At 51.3% G+C, this 21,669-nt stretch overlaps 1 protein-coding gene across 1 annotated transcript in view; it reads right to left on the bottom strand.

Annotated features, from left to right (window-relative positions):
- Nucleotides 1–21,669, bottom strand: part of LOC133264052 (sodium/potassium-transporting ATPase subunit alpha-3-like) — a 58,572-nt gene that overhangs the window by 24,394 nt on the left and 12,509 nt on the right. Inside the window, 4 exon segments of the mRNA XM_061443954.1 lie at nt 7,176–7,326; nt 13,205–13,341; nt 16,899–16,948; nt 16,951–17,073. Coding sequence (XP_061299938.1) covers nt 7,176–7,326; nt 13,205–13,341; nt 16,899–16,948; nt 16,951–17,073 — 461 coding nt within the window.

Here is a 21,669-nt window from a genome sequence, read left to right as displayed (position 1 = left end):
GATGGGGAGCATCCTCATCGTGGTGGCACCTTGGGTACCATCTCCATGGTGATGGGGATGTGGGGAGCATCCTCATCGTGGTGGTACCTTGGGTACCATCTCCATGGTGATGGGGATGTGGGGAGCATCCCCATCGTGGTGGCACCTTGGGTACCATCTCCATGGTGAGGGGATGTGGGGAGCATCCTCATCGTGGTGGCACCTTGGGTACCATCTCCATGGTGATGGGGATGTGGGGAGCATCCTCATCGTGGTGGCACCTTGGGTACCATCTCCATGGTGATGGGGATGTGGGGAGCATCCTCATCGTGGTGGCACCCTTGGGTACCATCTCCATGGTGATGGGGAGCATCCTCATCGTGGTGGCACCTTAGTACCATCTCCATGGTGATGGGGAGCATCCTCATCGTGGTGGCACCTTGGGTACCATCTCCATGGTGATGGGGATGTGGGGAGCATCCTCATCGTGGTGGCACCTTGGGTACCATCTCCATGGTGATGGGGATGTGGGGAGCATCCCCATTGTGGTGGCACCTTGGGTTCCATCTCCATGGTGATGGGGATGTGGGGAGCATCCTCATCGTGGTGGCACCTTGGGTACCATCTCCATGGTGATGGGGATGTGGGGAGCATCCTCATCGTGGTGGCACCTTGGGTACCATCTCCATCTCCATGGTGATGTGGAGCATCCGCATCGTGGTGGCACCTTGGGTACCATCTCCATGGTGATGGGGATGTGGGGAGCATCCTCATTGTGGTGGCACCTTGGGTACCATCTCCATGGTGATGGGGAGCATCCTCATCGTGGTGGCACCTTGGGTACCATCTCCATGGTGATGGGGATGTGGGGAGCATCCTCATTGTGGTGGCACCTTGGGTACCATCTCCATGGTGATGGGGAGCATCCTCATCGTGGTGGCACCTTGGGTACCATCTCCATGGTGATGGGGATGTGGGGAGCATCCCCATCGTGGTGGCACCTTGGGTACCATCTCCATGGTGATGGGGATGTGGGGAGCATCCTCATCGTGGTGGCACCTTGGGTACCATCTCCATGGTGATGGGGATGTGGGGAGCATCCCCATCGTGGTGGCACCTTGGGTACCATCTCCATGGTGATGGGGAGCATCCTCATCGTGGTGGCACCTTGGGTACCATCTCCATGGTGATGGGGAGCATCCTCATCGTGGTGGCACCTTGGGTACCATCTCCATGGTGATGGGGAGCATCCTCATCGTGGTGGCACCTTGGGTACCATCTCCATGGTGATGGGGATTTGGGGAGCATCCTCATCGTGGTGGCACCTTGGGTACCATCTCCATGGTGATGGGGATGTGGGGAGCATCCTCATCGTGGTGGCACCTTGGGTACCATCTCCATGGTGATGGGGATGTGGGGAGCATCCCCATTGTGGTGGCACCTTGGGTACCATCTCCATGGTGATGGGGATGTGGGGAGCATCCTCATCGTGGTGGTACCTTGGGTACCATCTCCATGGTGATGGGGATGTGGGGAGCATCCTCATCGTGGTGGCACCTTGGGTACCATCTCCATGGTGATGGGGATGTGGGGAGCATCCCCATTGTGGTGGCAACTTGGGTACCATCTCCATGGTGATGGGGATGTGGGGAGCATCCTCATCGTGGTGGCACCTTGGGTACCATCTCCATCTCCATGGTGATGTGGAGCATCCGCATCGTGGTGGCACCTTGGGTACCATCTCCATGGTGATGGGGATTTGGGGAGCATCCTCATTGTGGTGGCACCTTGGGTACCATCTCCATGGTGATGGGGATGTGGGGAGCATCCCCATTGTGGTGGCACCTTGGGTACCATCTCCATGGTGATGGGGATGTGGGGAGCATCCTCATCGTGGTGGCACCTTGGGTACCATCTCCATGGTGATGGGGATGTGGGGAGCATCCCCATTGTGGTGGTACCTTGGGTACCATCTCCATGGTGATGGGGATGTGGGGAGCATCCTCATCATGGTGGCACCTTGGGTACCATCTCCATCTCCATGGTGATGTGGAGCATCCTCATTGTGGTGGCACCTTGGGTACCATCTCCATGGTGATGGGGATGTGGGGAGCATCCTCATCGTGGTGGCACCTTGGGTACCATCTCCATCTCCATGGTGATGTGGAGCATCCGCATCGTGGTGGCACCTTGGGTACCATCTCCATGGTGATGGGGATTTGGGGAGCATCCTCATTGTGGTGGCACCTTGGGTACCATCTCCATGGTGATGGGGATGTGGGGAGCATCCCCATTGTGGTGGCACCTTGGGTACCATCTCCATGGTGATGGGGATGTGGGGAGCATCCTCATCGTGGTGGCACCTTGGGTACCATCTCCATGGTGATGGGGAGCATCCTCATCGTGGTTGTACCTTGGGTACCATCTCCATGGTGATGGGGATGTGGGGAGCATCCTCATCGTGGTGGCACCTTGGGTACCATCTCCATGGTGATGGGGATGTGGGGAGCATCCTCATCGTGGTGGCATCTTGGGTACCATCTCCATGGTGATGGGGATGTGGGGAGCATCCTCATCGTGGTGGCACCTTGGGTACCATCTCCATGGTGATGGGGATGTGGGGAGCATCCTCATTGTGGTGGCACCTTGGGTACCATCTCCATGGTGATGGGGATGTGGGGAGCATCCCCATCGTGGTGGCACCTTGGGTACCATCTCCATGGTGATGGGGAGCATCCTCATCGTGGTGGCACCTTGGGTACCATCTCCATGGTGATGGGGATGTGGGGAGCATCCTCATCGTGGTGGCACCTTGGGTACCATCTCCATGGTGATGGGGATGTGGGGACCATTTGGGGTGGTTTTGGGGTGGATTTGGGTTTTTTGGGGGGCTGTATTTGGTGTTGTCCGTTGCCACTGGAGATGCTCTTTGGGCTGGTTTTGATGGAGGGGTCTTTGAGGTGGTTTTGGGGTGGTTTTGGGGTGGTTTTGGGGTGTTTTAAGTGGTTTTGGGTGGTTTTGGGGTGGTTTAAGTGTTTTTTTGGGGTGGTTTTAGGTGTTTTTTGGGTGGTTTGGGGTCATATTTGACCCGTCTACGGCCTCCGGAGACGCTGCTTGGGCTGGTTTTGGGGGTTCCTGGGGGGCTTTGGGTGATTTTGGGGTGGTTATTCGGCGTTTTGGGGTGTTTTCGGGGGGTTTTGGGTGATTTTGGGGTGTTTTCTTGTTTTTTTCTCAGTGGTTTGAGGTGGTTTTGGCATTTTTGGGGTGATTTTAGGCATTCCTTGGTGGTTTTGGGGTGGTTTCGGGGGTTCTTGTCTGATTTTGGGGGTGATTTGGGGTGTTTTAGGGTGTTTTGTTGGTTTTGGGGTTTTTTTGGGTGTTTTTTGTGTGTTTTTGGGGATGTTTTGGGGTGTTTGAGGGTGTTTTGAGGTGTTTTTAGGGTGTTCTTTTGTGGGTTGAGGGTGTTTTAGTGTGTTTTGGGGGTTTGGAGGTTTTTGGGGTGTTTTATGGTATTTTCTGGGTGGTTTTGGGGTGTTTTAGGGTGGTTTTGTGTTTCAGGGTGTTTTTTGCGGCTTTTCGGTGTTTTAGTGTTTTTTTTTGTTGTTTTGGGGTGCTTTTTGGTGGATTTCTTGTGTTCTATGGGGTTTGGGGGTGGTTTAAGGTGGTTTTGTGTTTTGGGGTGTTTTAGGCCTTTTTTGTGGTTTTGGGGTGGTTTTGCGTGTTTTAGGGTGTTTTAGGGGTATTTTAGCGTGTTTTGTGTGTTTTCGGGCTGGTTTGGGTGTTTTTTGTGGTTTTGGGGTGTCTTCGGGTAAGTTTTGGGTGTTTTTTGTGATTTTGGGGTGTTTTCGGGTAAGTTTTGGGTGGTTTTTGTGGATTTGGGGTGTTTTCGGGTAAGTTTTGGGTGTTTTTTGTGGTTTTGGGGTGTTTTCGGGCTGGTTTGGGTGTTTTTTGTGGTTTTGGGGTGTCTTCGGGTAAGTTTTGGGTGTTTTTTGTGATTTTGGGGTGTTTTCGGGTAAGTTTTGGGTGGTTTTTGTGGATTTGGGGTGTTTTCGGGTAAGTTTTGGGTGTTTTTTGTGGTTTTGGGGTGTTTTCGGGCTGGTTTGGGTGTTTTTTGTGGTTTTGGGGTGTTTTCGGGTAAGTTCTGGGTGTTTTTTGTGGTTTTGGGGTGTTTTCGGGTAAGTTTTGGGTGTTTTTTGTGGTTTTGGGGTGTTTTCGGGTAAGTTTTGGGTGTTTTTTGTGGTTTTGGGGTGTTTTCGGGTAAGTTTTGGGTGTTTTTTGTGGTTTTGGGGTGTTTTCGGGTAAGTTTTGGGTGTTTTTTGTGGTTTTGGGGTGTTTTCGGGTAAGTTTTGGGTGGTTTTTGTGGTGTTTTCGGGTAAGTTTTGGGTGTTTTTTGTGGTTTTGGGGTGTTTTCGGGTAAGTTTTGGGTGGTTTTTGTGGTTTTGGGGTGGTTTGGGGTAATTTTGGGGGTGTTTTCGGCTGGTTTTGGGTGTTTTCAAATTGTTTTAGGGTGGTTTAGGTTGGTTTAGGGTTTTTTTTTTTAGTTTCTGCTGTGGTTTAGGCTGTTTTTGGGGTGGTTTTGGGTGGTTTTGCTGTGTTTTAGGTTGGTTTGGGGGCGTTCCAGGGTGGTTTTGGGGTGTTTTAGGTTGTTTGGGGGTGTTTCAGGGTGTTTTAGGGTGGTTTTGGGGTGTTCCAGGGTGGTTTTGGGGTGTTTTAGGGTGGTTTTGGGGTGTTTCAGGGTGGTTTTGGTGTGTTTTTTTCTGTTTCGGGGTGCTTAAGCATGGCTTAGAGTTGTTTTTAGTTGTTTTCGTGTGTTTTTTGCGTGTTTTAGGTTGTTTTGGGGGTGTTTTCGGGTGGTTTAGGGTTATTTTCGTGTGGTTTTGGTGCGCTTTAGGTTGCTTTTGGGGTGTTAGGTTTTTTTTTGGGGGTGGTTTTGGGGTGTTTCTGGGTGGGTTTGGCATGTTTTAGGTTGTTTTGTTTTGAGGGGTTTTTTTTTGGCCTTTTGGGGTGTTTTAGGTTGTTTTTGGCATGTTTTAGGTTGTTTTTGGTGTTCTAAGTTGTTTTTGGGGTGTTTCTGGGTCTTTTTTTGCATTTTGGGGTATTTTGGTGCATTTTAGGTTGGCTTTGGGGTGTTTTCAGATGGTTTGGGGGCTTTGAGGTGTTTTGGGGTGTTTTAGGTTGTTTTGGGTGAGTTTTACGTTGTTTTGGGGTGTTTTGGGGTGTTTTCGGGTGATTTTGGGGTGTTTTAAGTTTTTTTGGGGGTGTTTCCTGTTGGTTTTGGGGTGTTTTAGGTTGTTTTTGGTGTATTTTAGGTTGTTTTGGGGTGTTTACGGGTGGTTTGGGGGTGTTTTCAGTTGTTTTGGGGGTGTTTCCAGTTGTTTTTGGGGTGTTTTAGGTTGTTTTTGGTGTGTTTTAGGTTTTTTTTGGGTGTTTTTGGGTGTTTTGGGGGCGTTTTGTGGTGGGTTTGGGTGTTTTGGTGTGTTTTATGTTTTATTTGGTGTGTTTTAGGGTGGTTTGGGGAGGTTTTGGTGGTTTTGGTGTGTTTTCGCTTGTTTTTGGTGTGTTTTCGCTTGTTTTTTGTGCATTTTAGGTTAGTTTTGGCTGTTCTCGGGGTCCTTTTGGGGAGTTTTGGGGCGTTTTTGGGTGTTTCGGTGTGGTTTGGGGTGTTTTTGGTGTGTTTTAGGTTGTTTTGGGGGTGTTTTCGGGGTGGTTTCGGGTGTTTTGGGGTGTTTTGGGGTTGTTTTCGGAGTGGTTTTGGGGTGTTTTGGCGTGTTCTGGGGAGTTTTGGGGGTGTTTTGTGGTGTTTTTTTGGTGTTTTTTGGGTGTTTTTGGGTGTTTTGGGGTGGTTTTGGGGTGGTTTTGGGGTGTTTCTGGGTGGGTTTGGCATGTTTTAGGTTGCTGTTTTGTTTTGAGGGATTTTTTTTTGGCCTTTTGGGGTGTTTTAGGTTGTTTTTGGCATGTTTTCGGTTGTTTTTTGTGTTCTAAGTTGGTTTTGGGGTGTTTTCGGGTCTTTTTTTGCATTTTGGGGTATTTTGGTGCATTTTAGGTTGGCTTTGGGGTGTTTTCAGATGTTTTTGGGTGCTTTGAGGTGTTTCGGGGTGTTTTAGGTTGTTTTGGGTGAGTTTTAGGTTGGATTGGTGTTTTTTACGTTGTTTTGGGGTGTTTTCAGGTGTTTTCGGGTGATTTGGGAGGGTTTTCAGTTGTTTTGGGGGTGTTTCCAGTTGGTTTTGGGGTGTTTTAGGTTGTTTTTGATGTGTTTTAGGTTTTTGGGGGTGTTTTTGGGTGTTTTGGGGGCGTTTTGTGGTGGGTTTGGGTGTTTTGGTGTGTTTTATGTTTTCTTTGGTGTGTTTTAGGGTGGTTTGGGGAGGTTTTGGTGGTTTTGGTGTGTTTTAGGTTGTTTTTGGTGTGTTTTCGCTTGTTTTTGGTCCATTTGAGGTTAGTTTTGGCTGTTCTTGGGGTCCTTTTGGGGAGTTTTGGGGCGTTTTTGGGTGTTTCGGTGTGGTTTGGGGTGTTTTGGTGTGTTTTAGGTTGTTTTGGGGTGTTTTCGGGGTGGTTTTGGGTGTTTTGGGGTGTTTTGGGGTTGTTTTCGGAGTGGTTTTGGGGTGTTTTGGCGTGTTCTGGGGAGTTTTGGGGGTGTTTTCGGGGTGTTTTTTTGGGTGTTTTGGGGGTGTTTTTTGGTGTTTTGGGGGTGTTTTTTTTGTGTTTTGGGGGTGTTTTTTGTTTCTTTTGGTGTTTTTAGTTTTTTTTTTGGTGTTTTCGGGTGGTTTTGGTCTGTTTTTGGGTGTTTTGGGGGTGTTTTTGGAGTGGTTTTGGGTGTTTTGGGGTGTTTTTGGGGGCGTTTTGGGGTGTTTTGGGGTGTTTCCGGGGTGGTTTTGGCGTGTTTTGGGTGTTCTGGGGAGTTTTGGGGTGTTTTCGGGAGTTTTGGGGTGTTTTGGGGTTTTTTTTTTGTGTTTTGGGGGTGGTTTTTGTGTGTTTTTGGGTGTTTTGGTGTGTTTTCGGGGGTGGTTTTCGGTGTGTGTTTCGGTGTTTTGGGGGTGTTTTTTTGTGTTTTGGGGTGTTTTTGGGGTGTTTTTGGGGTGTTTTTTGGTGTTTTGGGGTGTTTTGGGGTGTTTTTGGGGTGTTTTTGGGTGTTTTGGGTGTTTTTGGGTGTTTTTAGGTGTTTTTGGTGTGTTTTTGGTGTGTTTCACGTTCCCCCTCACCTGTCTCTGGCAGCCCTCGACGATGATGAGTTTCTGCTGCGGGGACGTGCGTGCGAAGACGATCTCGGTGTGGTTCTGCAGGATCTCATCGATCTGCTCCGAGCTCATGTCCTTCAGGTCCGTGCCGTGGATCACGCAGGCCTTGGCGTCCCTTTGGGGACGGGGGGCGAAGGGGAAAGGTGGGGGTCAGCACCCATGGATCCATAGGGAAAACCCCCAGATCTATAGGGAAAACCCCAAAATCCATAGGGAAACCTCAAAAATCCATAGGGATACCCCTCAAATCCATAGGGAAAACCCCAAAATCCATAGGGAAAACCCCAAAATACATAGGGATACCCCAAAATCCATAGGGAAAACCCCAAAATCCACAGGGATACCCGTCAAATCCATAGGGAAACCTCAAAACCCATAGGGATACCCCTCAAATCCATAGGGAAAACCCCAAAATCCATAGGGAAAACCCCAAAATCCATAGGGATACCCCAAAATCCATAGGGAAAACCCCAAAATCCACAGGGATACCCGTCAAATCCATAGGGAAACCTCAAAACCCATAGGGATACCCCTCAAATCCATAGGGAAAACCCCAAAATCCATAGGGATACCCCAAAATCCATAGGGAAAACCCCAAAATCCACAGGGATACCCGTCAAATCCATAGGGAAACCTCAAAACCCATAGGGGAAACCCCCAAATCCATAGGGAAAACCCCAAAATCCATAGGGATACCCCCAAAATCCATAGGGAAAACCCTGAATTCCATAGGGAAACCTTGAAATCCATAGGGATACCACAAAATCCACAGAGGAAACCCCGAAATCCATAGGGATACCCCCAAAATCCATAGGGAAAAGCCCGAAATACATAGGGATACCCTGAAATCTATAGGGAAAACCCCCAAATCCATAGGGATACCCCCAAAATCCATAGGGAAAACCCCCAGATCCATAGGGACAACCCTGAAATCCATAGAGATACCCTGAAATCCATAGGGAAAACCCCAAATCCATAGGGATGCCCCCAAAATCCATAGGGAAAACCCTGAAATCCATCGGGATACCCCCAAAATCCATAGGGAAAACCCCCAAATCCATAGGGAAAACCCCCAAATCCATAGGGACAACCCTGAAATCCATAGGGATACCCCCAAAATCCATAGGGAAACCCCAAAAATCCATAGGAATATCCTGAATCTATAGGGAAACCCCCGAAATCCATAGGAATATCCTGAATCTATAGGGACAACCCTGAAATCCATAGGGATACCCCAAAATCCAAAGGGAAACCTCAAAAACCACAGGGAAACCCCAAAATCCATAGGGAAAACCCCAAAATCCATAGGGATACCCCAAAATCCATAGGGAAAACCCTGAACGCCATAGGGATACCCTGAAATCCATAGGGAAACCTTGAAATCCATAGGGATACCCCCAAAACCCATAGGGAAAACCCCGAAATCCATCGGGATACCCCGAAATCCATAGGGCTACCACAAAACCCATAGGGATACCCCGAATCTCTAGGGAAACCCCTGAAATCCATAGGGATAATCCCCAAATCCATAGGGATACCACAACATCCATAGGGATAACCCAGAATCCATAGGGATGAGCCAAAATCCATAGGGATAACCCAAAATCCATAGGGACAACCCAAAATGCACTGGGGAGCCCCCAAAATCCCCCCATAGCGCCCCATATCCCCCTAAATCCTCCCTAGCACCTATCCATCACCCCCAATTCCCCCTCCATAGCAGCCCCAATCCCCCATAACATCCTACATCCGCCCTATAGCACCCCATATCCCCCCTATAGTGCCCATAGAAGCCCCATAGCACCCCATAGTGCCCATAGAGACCCATAGCACCACGTAGCACCCCATAGCAACCACTGCACTCCGTAGCGCCTCATAGCCCCACATAGTCCCATAGCACCCCACAGCACCCTATAGCACCCCATAGCACCCCATAGCGACCACAGTGCTCCAGAGCGCCCCATAGAGCCAAATAGTACCTATAGCGCCCCATAGTGCCTCATAGCACCCTATAGCGCCTACAGCGCTCCATAGCGCCCCATAGCGCCTATAGCGCCACTAGCAACCCATAGCACCCACAGCACCCCATAGCTCCCACAGCAGCCCATAGAGCCCCATAGTGCCATACGGTGCCCATAGAGCCCCATAGCACCCCATAGTGAACCACAGTGCCCTACGGCACCCATAGCACCCCACAGCGCCTCATAGTGCCCCAAAGCGCCCCATAGTGTCCTATGGCACCCGTAGAGCCCCATAGCACCCCATAGCACCCACAACGCTCCATAACACCCACAGCGCCCCATAGTGCCCTATGGCACCCATAGAGCCCCATAGCACCCCATAGCACCCACTGCGCTCCATAGCTCCCCGTAACGCCCACAGCGCCCCATAGTGCCCTATGGCACCCATAGAGCCCCATAGCACCCACAGCAGCTCATAGAGCCCCCTAGTGCCCTATGGCACCTATAGAGCCCCACGGCACCCCATAGCACCCACAGCAGCCCATAGAGCCCCATAGTGCCCTATGGCGCCCATAGAGCCCCACAGCGCCCCACAGCACCCCATAGCGCCCCATAGTGCCCTATGGCACCCATAGCACCCCACAGCGTCCCATAGCTCCCCAAAGCGCCCCATAGTGCCCTATGGCACCCATAGAGCCCCACAGTGCCCCATAGCACCCACTGCGCTCCATAGCTCCCCGTAACGCCCACAGCGCCCCATAGTGCCCTATGGCACCCATAGAGCCCCATAGCACCCACAGCAGCTCATAGAGCCCCCTAGTGCCCTATGGCACCCATAGAGCCCCACGGCAACCCATAGCACCCACAGCAGCCCATAGAGCCCCATAGTGCCCTATGGCACCCATAGAGCCCCACAGCGCCCCATAGTGCCCCATAGAGCCCCATGGCAACCCATAGCACCCACAGCAGCCCATAGAGCCCCATAGTGCCCTATGGCACCCATAGAGCCCCACAGCAACCCATAGCGCCCACAGCAGCTCATAGAGCCCCCTAGTGCCCTATGGCACCCATAGAGCCCCATAGCACCCCATAGCACCCACAGCACCCCATAGTGCCCTATGGCACCCATAGAGCCCCATAGCACCCCATAGCACCCACAGCACCCCATAGTGCCCTATGGCACCCATAGAGCCCCATAGCACCCCATAGCACCCACTGCACTCCATAGCACCCTGTAATGCCCACAGCAGCCCATAGAGCCCCCGTAGTGCCCTATGGCACCCATAGAGCCCCACAGCGCCCCATAGCGCCCCATAGTGCCCTATGGCACCCATAGAGCCCCACGGCACCACATAGCACCCACAGCAGCTCATAGAGCCCCCTAGTGCCCTATGGCACCCATAGCACCCCACAGCGTCCCATAGCGCCCCAAAGCGCCCCATAGTGCCCTATGGCACCCATAGAGCCCCACGGCACCCCATAGCACCCACAGCAGCCCATAGAGCCCCATAGTGCCCTATGGCACCCATAGAGCCCCACAGCGCCCCATAGTGCCCCATAGAGCCCCAGGGCAACCCATAGCACCCACAGCAGCCCATAGAGCCCCATAGTGCCCTATGGCACCCATAGAGCCCCACGGCAACCCATAGCACCCACAACAGCCCATAGAGCCCCATAGTGCCCTATGGCACCCATAGAGCCCCACAGCGCCCCATAGTGCCCCATAGTGCCCCATAGTGCCCCATAGCGCCCATGGTGCCCTATGGCACCCATAGAGCCCCGTAGCACCCCATAGCACCTACAGCGCTCCATAACACCCACAGCGCCCCATAGAGCCCTATGGCACCCATAGAGCCCCATAGCACCCCATAGCACCCACGGCACCCCATAGCACCCACAGCAGCTCATAGAGCCCCCTAGTGCCCTATGGCACCCATAGAGCCCCACGGCACCCCATAGCACCCACAGCAGCCCATAGAGCCCCACAGTGCCCTATGGCACCCATAGAGCCCCACGGCACCCCATAGCACCCACAGCAGCCCATAGAGCCCCGTAGTGCCCTATGGCACCCATAGAGCCCCGTAGCGCCCCATAGCACCCCACAGTGCCCTGTGGCACCCATAGAGCCCCATAGCACCCCATAGCACGCACAGCAGCCCATAGCGCCCATGGTGCCCTATGGCACCCATAGAGCCCCATAGCACCCCATAGCACCCACAGCGCCCCATAGTGCCCTATGGCACCCATAGAGCCCCATAGCACCCCATAGCACCCACTGCGCTCCATAGCGCCCCGTAACGCCCACAGCGACCCCTAGTGCTCTATGGCACCCATAGAGCCCCATAGCACCCACAGCAGCTCATAGAGCCCCCTAGTGCCCTATGGCACCCATAGAGCCCCACGGCACCCCATAGCACCCACAGCAGCCCATAGAGCCCCATAGTGCCCTATGGCACCCATAGAGCCCCACAGCGCCCCACAGCGCCCCATAGCGCCCCATAGTGCCCTATGGCACCCATAGCACCCCACAGCGTCCCATAGCTCCCCAAAGCGCCCCATAGTGCCCTATGGCACCCATAGAGCCCCATAGCACCCCATAGCACCCACGGCACCCCATAGCACCCACAGCAGCTCATAGAGCCCCACAGTGCCCTATGGCACCCATAGAGCCCCACAGCGCCCCACAGCGCCCCATAGTGCCCTATGGCACCCATAGCACCCCACAGCGCCCCACAGCGCCCCATAGCGCCCCATAGTGCCCTATGGCACCCATCGAGCCCCATAGCACCCCATAGCACCCACTGCACTCCATAGCACCCTGTAACGCCCACAGCAGCCCATAGAGCCCCCGTAGTGCCCTATGGCACCCATAGAGCCCCACAGCGCCCCATAGCGCCCCATAGTGCCCTATGGCACCCATAGAGCCCCACGGCACCACATAGCACCCACAGCAGCTCATAGAGCCCCCTAGTGCCCTATGGCACCCATAGCACCCCACAGCGTCCCATAGCGCCCCAAAGCGCCCCATAGTGCCCTATGGCACCCATAGCACCCCACAGCGCCCCACAGCGCCCCATAGCGCCCCATAGTGCCCTATGGCACCCATAGAGCCCCATAGCACCCCATAGCACCCACTGCACTCCATAGCACCCTGTCACGCCCACAGCAGCCCATAGAGCCCCATAGTGCCCTATGGCACCCATAGAGCCCCACGGCACCCCATAGCACCCACAGCAGCCCATAGAGCCCCACAGTGCCCTATGGCACCCATAGAGCCCCACAGCGCCCCACAGCGCCCCATAGCGCCCCATAGTGCCCTATGGCACCCATAGCACCCCACAGCGTCCCATAGCGCCCCAAAGCGCCCCATAGTGCCCTATGGCACCCATAGAGCCCCATAGCACCCCATAGCACCCACGGCACCCCATAGCACCCACAGCAGCTCATAGAGCCCCATAGTGCCCTATGGCACCCATAGAGCCCCACAGCGCCCCACAGCGCCCCATAGTGCCCTATGGCACCCATAGCACCCCACAGCGCCCCACAGCGCCCCAAAGCGCCCCATAGTGCCCTATGGCACCCATAGAGCCCCATAGCACCCCATAGCACCCACGGCACCCCATAGCACCCACAGCAGGTCATAGAGCCCCATAGTGCCCTATGGCACCCATAGAGCCCCACAGCGCCCCATAGCGCCCCATAGTGCCCTATGGCACCCATAGAGCCCCACGGCACCCCATAGCACCCACAGCAGCCCATAGAGCCCCATAGTGCCCTATGGCACCCATAGAGCCCCACAGCGCCCCATAGCACCCACAGCAGCCCATAGAGCCCCATAGTGCCCTATGGCACCCATAGATTCCCACAGCGCCCCACAGTGCCCCATAGCGCCCCATAGTGCCCTATGGCACCCATAGAGCCCCAAGGCAACCCATAGCACCCACAGCAGCCCATAGAGCCCCATAGTGTTCTATGGCACCCATAGAGCCCCACAGCACCCCCCAGCGCCCCATAGCGCCCCATAGCACGCACCGGGGGTTGACCTGGCTGACGGGGATGTTGAGCCGCGCCGCGATGTCCTCCACGGTCTCGTTGCCCTCGGAGATGATCCCGACCCCCTTGGCGATGGCCTTGGCCGTGATGGGGTGGTCCCCGGTCACCATGATCACCTATGGGGCGGGATGGGGGGAGTTGGGCGGATTTGGGGGATTTTGGGGGATTTTTGGGGGATTTTTGGGGTGATTTGGGGGGATTTGGGGGATTTTGGGGGATTTGGGGGGGATTTTGGGGGATTTTGAGGGGATTTGGGGGGGATTTTGGGGGATTCGGGGGGGATTTTTGGGGTGATTTGGGGTGATTTTAGAGGATTTTTGGGGGATTTTGGGGGGTTTGGGGGGATTTGGGGGATTTTGGGGGATTTTGGGGGGATTTGGGGGGATTTTGGGGGATTTGGGGGGGGATTTTGGGGGGATTTGGGGGTTTTTGGAGGATTTTGGGGGGAGTTGGGCGGATTTGGGGGATTTGGGGGGATTTGGGGGGGGAGTTGGGCGGATTTGGGGGGATTTTGGGGGATTTTGGGTGATTTTTGGTGATTTTTGGGGAGATTTTTTTGGGATTTGGGGGGATTTGGGGGATTTGGGGGGGATTTGGGGGTGATTTTGGGGGATTTGGGGGGATTTGGGGGATTTTGGGGGGATTTTTGGGGTGATTTGGGGGGATTTGGGGGATTTTGGGGGGATTTGGGGGGATTTTGGGGATTTTGAGGGGATTTGGGGGGGATTTTGGGGGATTCGGGGGGGATTTTTGGGGTGATTTGGGGTGATTTGGGGGGATTTTTGGGGTGATTTGGGGGATTTTGGGGTGATTTTTGGGTGATTTTGGGGTGATTTTGGGGGGATTTGGGGGATTTTGTGGGATTTGGGGGTGATTTTGTGGGGATTTGGGGGGATTTTGGGGGGATTTTTTGGGGGATTTTGGGGGGATTTTGGGTGATCTATGGGTGATTTTGGGGGGATTTTGGGGGGATTTTGGGGGATTTTGGGGGGATTTGGGGGGGTTTGGGGGATTTTGGGGGGATTTTGGGGGAATTTGGGGGGGAGTTGGGGGGATTTGGGTGATTTTGTGGGATTTGGGGGTAATTTTGGGGTGATTTGGGGGGATTTGGGGGATTTTGGGGGATTTTGGGGGAATTTTGGGGGGATTTTTGGGGGGATTTTTGGGGATTTTGGGGGGATTTTGGGGGGGATTTTGGGGGGATTTGGGTGATTTTGTGGGATTTGGGGGTGATTTTGGGGGATTTTGGGGGATTTTTGGGGATTTGGGAGGGATTTTGGGGTGATTTTGGGGGGATTTTTGGGGGGATGTGGGGGGGATTTGGGGGGGTTTGGGAGATTTTGGGGGATTTGGGTGTATTTGGGGTGATTTGAGTGATCTTGGGGGGATTTGGGGTGATTTTGGGGGATTTGGGGTGTATTGGCGGCATTTGGGTGATTTGGTGGTGATTTTGGGTGATTTTGGGTGATTTTGGGGTGATTTGGGGGGATTTGGGGTCATTTTGGGGGATTTTGGGGGATTTGTGGGGATATGGGGTCATTTAGGGTGATTTGGGGTGATTTTGGGGGATTTGGGGGTGATTTTGGGGGGATTTCGGGTGAGTTGCGTGATTTGGGGTATTCAGGTGATTTGGGGGTGTTTGGGGTGATTTGGAGGGATTTGGGGGGATTTGGGGGGATTTGGGTGATTTTGGGGGGATTTGGGATGATTGGGGGGATTTGGGGTGAATTGGGGGTATTTGGGTGATTTTGGGCAGATTTGGGGGGATTTTGGGGGATTTTGGGGGGATTTGCAGGTGATTTTGGGGTGATTTGGGTGATTTTTTGGAGATTTGGGGTCATTTTGGGGGGATATGGGGTCATTTTTGGGGATTTGGGGTGATTTGGGTGATTTTGGGGGATTTGGGGGTGATTTTGGGGGGATTTGAGTGGTTTGGGGAGGATTGGGGTGATTTGGGGTGATTTGAGTGGTTTTGGGAGCTATTTTTGGCTGGTTTGGGTCTCTTTTTGGCTGAATTCGGCTGTTTTGCAGCTACTTTCCTGTTTTGGGGCTATTTTCGGGTTGAATTCAGCTGGTTTTGGAGCTATTTTCCTCAGTTTTGGAGCAATTTTCCTCTTTTTTGGGGCTATTTTCAGCTGGTTTGGGTCTCTTTTTGGGCTGAATTCGGCTGTTTTGCAGCTATTTTCCTGTTTTGGGGCTATTTTCAGGTTGAATTCAGCTGGTTTTGGAGCTATTTTCCTCAGTTTTGGAGCAACTTTCCTCTTTTTTGGGGCTATTTTTGGCTGGTTTGGGTCTCTTTTTGGGCTGAATTCGGCTGTTTTGCAGCTATTTTCCTGTTTTGGGGCTATTTTCGGGTTGAATTCAGCTGGTTTTGGAGCTATTTTCCTGTTTGGGGGCTATTTTCGGGTTGAATTCAGCTGGTTTTGGAGCTATTTTCCTCTGTTTTGGAGCAACTTTCCTCTAATTTGGGGCTATTTTTGGCTGGTTTGGGTCTCTTTTTGGGCTGAATTCGGCTGTTTTGCAGCTACTTTCCTGTTTTGGGGCTATTTTGGGGTTGAATTCAGCTGGTTTTGGAGCTATTTTCCTCTGTTTTGGAGCAATTTTCCTCTTTTTTGGGGCTATTTTTGGCTGGTTTGGGTCTCTTTTTGGGCTGAATTCAGTTGTTTTGCAGCTATTTTCCGGTTTTGGGGCTATTTTCGGGTTGAATTCAGCTGGTTTTGGAGCTATTTTCCTCAGTTTTGGAGCAACTTTCCTCTTTTTTGGGGCTATTTTTGGCTGGTTTGGGTCTCTTTTTGGGCTGAATTCGGCTGTTTTGCAGCTATTTTCCTGTTTGGGGGCTATTTTCGGGTTGAATTCAGCTGGTTTTGGAGCTATTTTCCTCAGTTTTGGAGCAATTTTCCTCTTTTTTTGGGCTATTTTTGGCTGGTTTGGGTCTCTTTTTGGGCTGAATTCGGCTGTTTTGCAGCTATTTTCCTGTTTGGGGGCTATTTTCGGCTATTTTTTGGCTGAATTTGCCGGTTTTGGAGCTATTTTCCTCAGTTTTGGGGCTATTTTTGGCTGGTTTGGGTCTCTTTTTGGGCTGAATTCGGCTGTTTTGCAGCTATTTTCCTGTTTTGGGGCTATTTTCGGGTTGAATTCAGCTGGTTTTGGAGCAATTTTCCTCTGTTTTGGAGCAATTTTCCTCTTTTTTTGGGCTATTTTTGGCTGGTTTGGGTCTCTTTTTGGGCTGAATTCGGGTGTTTTGCAGCTATTTTCCTGTTTTGGGGCTATTTTCGGGTTGAATTCAGCTGGTTTTGGAGCAATTTCCTCAGTTTTGGAGCAATTTTCCTCTTTTTTTGGGCTATTTTTGGCTGGTTTGGGTCTCTTTTTGGGCTGAATTCGGCTGTTTTGGAGCTATTTTCCGGTTTTGGGGCTATTTTCAGGTTGAATTCAGCTGGTTTTGGAGCTATTTTCCTCAGTTTTGGGGCTATTTTTGGCTGGTTTGGGTCTCTTTTTGGGCTGAATTCGGCTGTTTTGCAGCTATTTTCCTGTTTGGGGGCTATTTTCGGGTTGAATTCAGCTGGTTTTGGAGCTATTTTCCTCAGTTTTGGAGCAATTTTCCTCTTTTTTGGGGCTATTTTCAGCTGGTTTGGGTCTCTTTTGGGTCTCTTTTTGGGCCGGTTTCGGGTCTCACCTTGATGCCGGCGCTGCGGCACTTGCCCACGGCATCGGGTACGGCGGCACGGGGGGGTCGATCATGGACATGAGCCCCACGAAGCAGAGGTTGTCGGTGGCGAAGTTGACGTCGTCGCAGTCGAAGGCGAAGCCCTTCGGGTACTGGTCCTCGGGCAGGTAAAAGTGGCAGAAACCTGGGGGGCAGGAACAAGGGTCAGACCCCCCCGACCCCAAAACACCCTTTTTCTACCCTAAAATACCCCTTTTGTACCCCAAAACACACCTTTTCTACCCCAAAATGCTCCCTTTTTACTCAAAAACACCACTTTTCCACCCCAAAATACTCCTTTTGTACCCCAAAACACTCCTTTTCTACCCCAAAATGCTCGCTTTTAACTCCAAAACACCACTTTTCTACCCCAAAATACTTCCTTTGTACCCCAAAACACTCCTTTTCTACCCCAAAATGCTCGCTTTTTACTCCAAAACACTTTTCTACCCCAAAATATGCCCTTTGTACCCCAAAACACACCTTTTCTACCCCAAAATACTTCCTTTCTACCCCAAACTTACCCCTTTCTACCCCAAAATACACCTTTCATACCCCAAAACATCCCTTTTCTCTGCCAAAATACCCCCTTTGTGCCCCAAAACACCCCTTTTCTACCCCAAAATACTCCCTTTCTACTCCAAAACACTCTTTTTCTACCCTAAAATACTCCTTTTGCACCCAAAACACACCTTTTCTACCCCAAAATGCTCCCTTTTTACTCCAAAACACCCCTTTTCTACCCCAAAATACTCCTTTTGTACCCCAAAACACACCTTTTCTACCCCAAAATACTCCCTTTTTACTCCAAAACACCACTTTTCTACCCCAAAATACTTCCTTTGTACCCCAAAACACACCTTTTCTACCCCAAAATACTCCCTTTCTACTCCAAAACACCCTTTTTCTACCCTAAAATACCCCTTTTGTACCCCAAAACATACCTTTTCTACCCCAAAATGCTCCCTTTTTACTCAAAAACACCACTTTTCTACCCCAAAATACTTCCTTTGCACCCCAAAACACCCCTTTTCTATCCCAAAATACTCCCTTTCTACTCCAAAACACCCTTTTTCTACCCTAAAATACCCCTTTTGTACCCCAAAGCACACCTTTTCTACCCCAAAATGCTCCCTTTTTACTCCAAAACACCACTTTTCTACCCCAAAATACTCCTTTTGTACCCCAAAACACTCCTTTTCTACCCCAAAATACTCCCTTTCTACCCCAAACTTACCCCTTTCTACCCCAAAATACTCCCTTTATACACCAAAACATCCCTTTTCTCTGCCAAAATACCCCTTTTGTGCCCCAAAACACCCCTTTTCTACCCCAAAATACGCCCTTTGTACCCCAAAATACCCCTTTTGTGCCCTGAAACACCCCTTTTTGACCCCAAAATACTCCCTTTCTACCCCAAACTTACCCCTTTCTACCCCAAAATACTCCCTTTATACCCCAAAACATCCCTTTTCTCTGCCAAAATACCACTTTTGTGCCCCAAAACAACCCTTTTCTACCCCAAAATACTCCTTTTCTACCCCAAAACACTCCTTTTCTATCCCAAAATACACCCTTTGTACCCCAAAACACCCCTTTTCTACCCCAAAATACCCCTTTTGTGCCCCAAAACACCCCTTTTCTACCCCAAAATACCTCTTTTGTGCCCCAAAACACATCTTTTCTACCCCAAAATACCCCTTTTGTGCTCCAACACACCCCTTTTCTACCCCAAAATACTTCATTTGTACCCCAAAACACCCGTTTTCTACCCCAAAATACCCCTTTTGTGCCCCAAAACACCCCTTTTCTACCCCAAAATACTCCCTTTGTGCCCCCAAACACCCCTTTTCTACCCCAAAATACCCCTTTTGTGCCCCAAAACACCCCTTTTCTACCCCAAAATACCCCTTTTGTGCCCCAAAACACCCCTTTTCTACCCCAAAATACGCCCTTTGTACCCCAAAACACCCCTTTTCTCCCCCAAAATACTCCCTTTTGTGCCCCAAAACACTCCTTTTCTACCCCAAAATACTCCCTTTGAACCCCAAACCACCCCTTTTCTGCCCCCAAATACTGCCTTTGTAACCTAAAATACCACTTTTATACCCCAAAATACCCATTTTTACCCCAAAATACTCCCTTTGTACCCCAAAATATACTCTTTGTACCCCAAACTTACCCCTTTCTACCCCAAAACACCTCTTTTGTACCCCAAAACACTCCCTTTGTACCCCAAACTTACCCCTTTCTACTTTCAAGTACCCCTTTTGTGACCCAAAACACTCCCTTTGTACCCCAAAACATCAATTTTGTGCCCCAAACCACCTCTTTTGCACCCCAAAATACCTTTTGTACCCAAAAACACCCCTTTTGTACCTCAAAATACCCCTTTTGTACCCCAAAACCCCTTTTATGCCTCAAAATGCCCCTTTTGTGCCCCAAAATACTCCCTTTGTACCACAAAATATCACTTTTGTCCCCCAAAATACCCATTTTTACCCCAAAATCCACCTTTTCTGCACCAAACACCCCTTTTGTGCCCCAAACTACTCCCTTTGTACCCCAAAATTACCCGTTTCTCCCCCCAAATACCCCATTTCTGCCCCAAAACACTCACTTTGAACCCCAAAATACCCCTTTCCTACAACAAAACACCCCCTTTTGTGCCCCAAACACCCCATTTGTACCCCAAAACACCCCATTTGTACCCCAAAACCACCCCTTTTTGTGCCAACCCCCCCTTTTGCAGCCCCAAACACCCCTTTTGTGCCCCAAAACACCTCTTTTGAACCCTTTTCTACCCCTTTGCACCCCAAAACACCTTTTTTGTACCCAAAATACACCCTTTGCACCCCAAAACACCCTTTTTGTACCCAAAATACTCCCTTTGCACCCCAAAACACCCTTTTTGTACCCAAAATACTCCCTTTGCACCCCAAAACACCCTTTTTGTACCCAAAATACTCCCTTTGCACCCCAAAACACCCTTTTTGTACCCAAAATACTCCCTTTGCACCCCAAAACACCCTTTTTGTACCCAAAATACTCCCTTTGCACCCCAAAACACCCTTTTTGTACCCAAAATACTCCCTTTGCCCCCCAAAACACCCTTTTTGTACCCAAAATACTCCCTTTGCACCCCAAAACACCCTTTTTGTACCCAAAATACTCCCTTTGCACCCCAAAACACCCTTTTTGTACCCAAAATACTCCCTTTGCACCCCAAAACAGCCTTTTTGTACCCAAAATACTCCCTTTGCACCCCAAAACACCCTTTTTGTACCCAAAATACTCCCTTTGCACCCCAAAACACCCTTTTTATACCCCAAACACCCCTCTTTGTAGCCCTATAGATCCCTTTCAGCCCCTCTGCACTTCCATAGCCCCATATCCCAAGGACCTCAGGGACCCCATATCCCATCCTCAGCCCCCCAGGGACGCCCGTATCCCCCTATATCCCCCCCCGAGCCCCATTCCCATCTCATCCTATAGGGATATCCCCCCCTATATCCCCATCCTCACCCTCTATGTCCACCTATACCCCCATCCCTATATCCCCCTATATCCCCAGCCCTATATCCCCATCCCTATATGCCTATCCCTATACCCCCATCCCTATATCCCCCCTATATCCCCATCCCTCTATCCCCATACCTCTATCCCCATCCCTATATCTCCATCCCTATATCCCCCTACATCCCCATCCCTATATCCCCATCCCTATATCCCTATCCCTATACCCCCATCCCTATATCCCCCCTATATCCCCATCCCTGTATCCCCATCCCTGTATCCCCATCCCTATAACCCCATTCCTATATCCACCTATATCCCCATCCCTCTACCCCATCCCTATAACCCCATCCCTATATCCCTATACCTATATCCCCCTATACCCCCATCCCTATATCCCCATCCCTATAACCCCTATATCTCCATCCCTCTATCCCCATCCCTATATCCCCATCCCTCTACCCTCATCCCTCTACCCCCATCCCTATAACCCCATCCCTATATCCACCTATATCCCCATCCCTCTACCTCGATCCCTATAACCCCATCCCTATATCCCCATACCTATATCCCCCTATATCTCCATCCCTATATCCCCATACCTATATCCCCCTATATCTCCATCCCTATATCCCTATCCCTATATCCCCCTATATCCCCCTCCCTATAACCCCATCCCTCTATATCCCCATCCCTATATCCCCCTATATCTCCATCCCTTTATCCCCATCCCTATATCCCCATCCCTATATCCCCCCTATACCCCCATCCCTATCCTCCGCTATCCCTCTATCCCCCTATATCCCCATCCCTCTATATCCCCATCCCTATATCCCCCTATATCCCTATATCCCCCTATATCCCTATATCCCTATATCCCCATATCCCCCTCTCCGCCCCCTTACCCAGGACCCTCTCCCCGAGCCCCCCAAGCTCCAGGTATGCGTTCTGGAAGGCTTCCTTCATCTCCTCATCCAAGGGATGCTCCTTGCGTCCCCATCCCTATATCCCCCTATATCCCCCTATATCCCTATATCCCTATATCCCTATATCCCCCTCTCCGCCCCCTTACCCAGGACCCTCTCCCCGAGCCCCCCAAGCTCCAGGTATGCGTTCTGGAAGGCTTCCTTCATCTCCTCATCCAAGGGTTGCTCCTTGCGTCCCCATCCCTATATCCCCCTATATCCCCCTATATCCCCCTATATCCCTATATCCCTATATCCCC

Source organism: Pezoporus flaviventris, unplaced genomic scaffold (genome assembly GCF_033815535.1).
Source record: "Pezoporus flaviventris isolate CSIRO_AGI_PZ_B2104156 unplaced genomic scaffold, CSIRO_AGI_Pfla_v1 ptg000580l, whole genome shotgun sequence".
Taxonomy (NCBI): domain Eukaryota; kingdom Metazoa; phylum Chordata; class Aves; order Psittaciformes; family Psittacidae; genus Pezoporus; species Pezoporus flaviventris.
The sequence above is the reverse complement of the archived record's forward strand: the minus strand, read 5'-3'. Positions and strand labels throughout refer to the sequence as shown.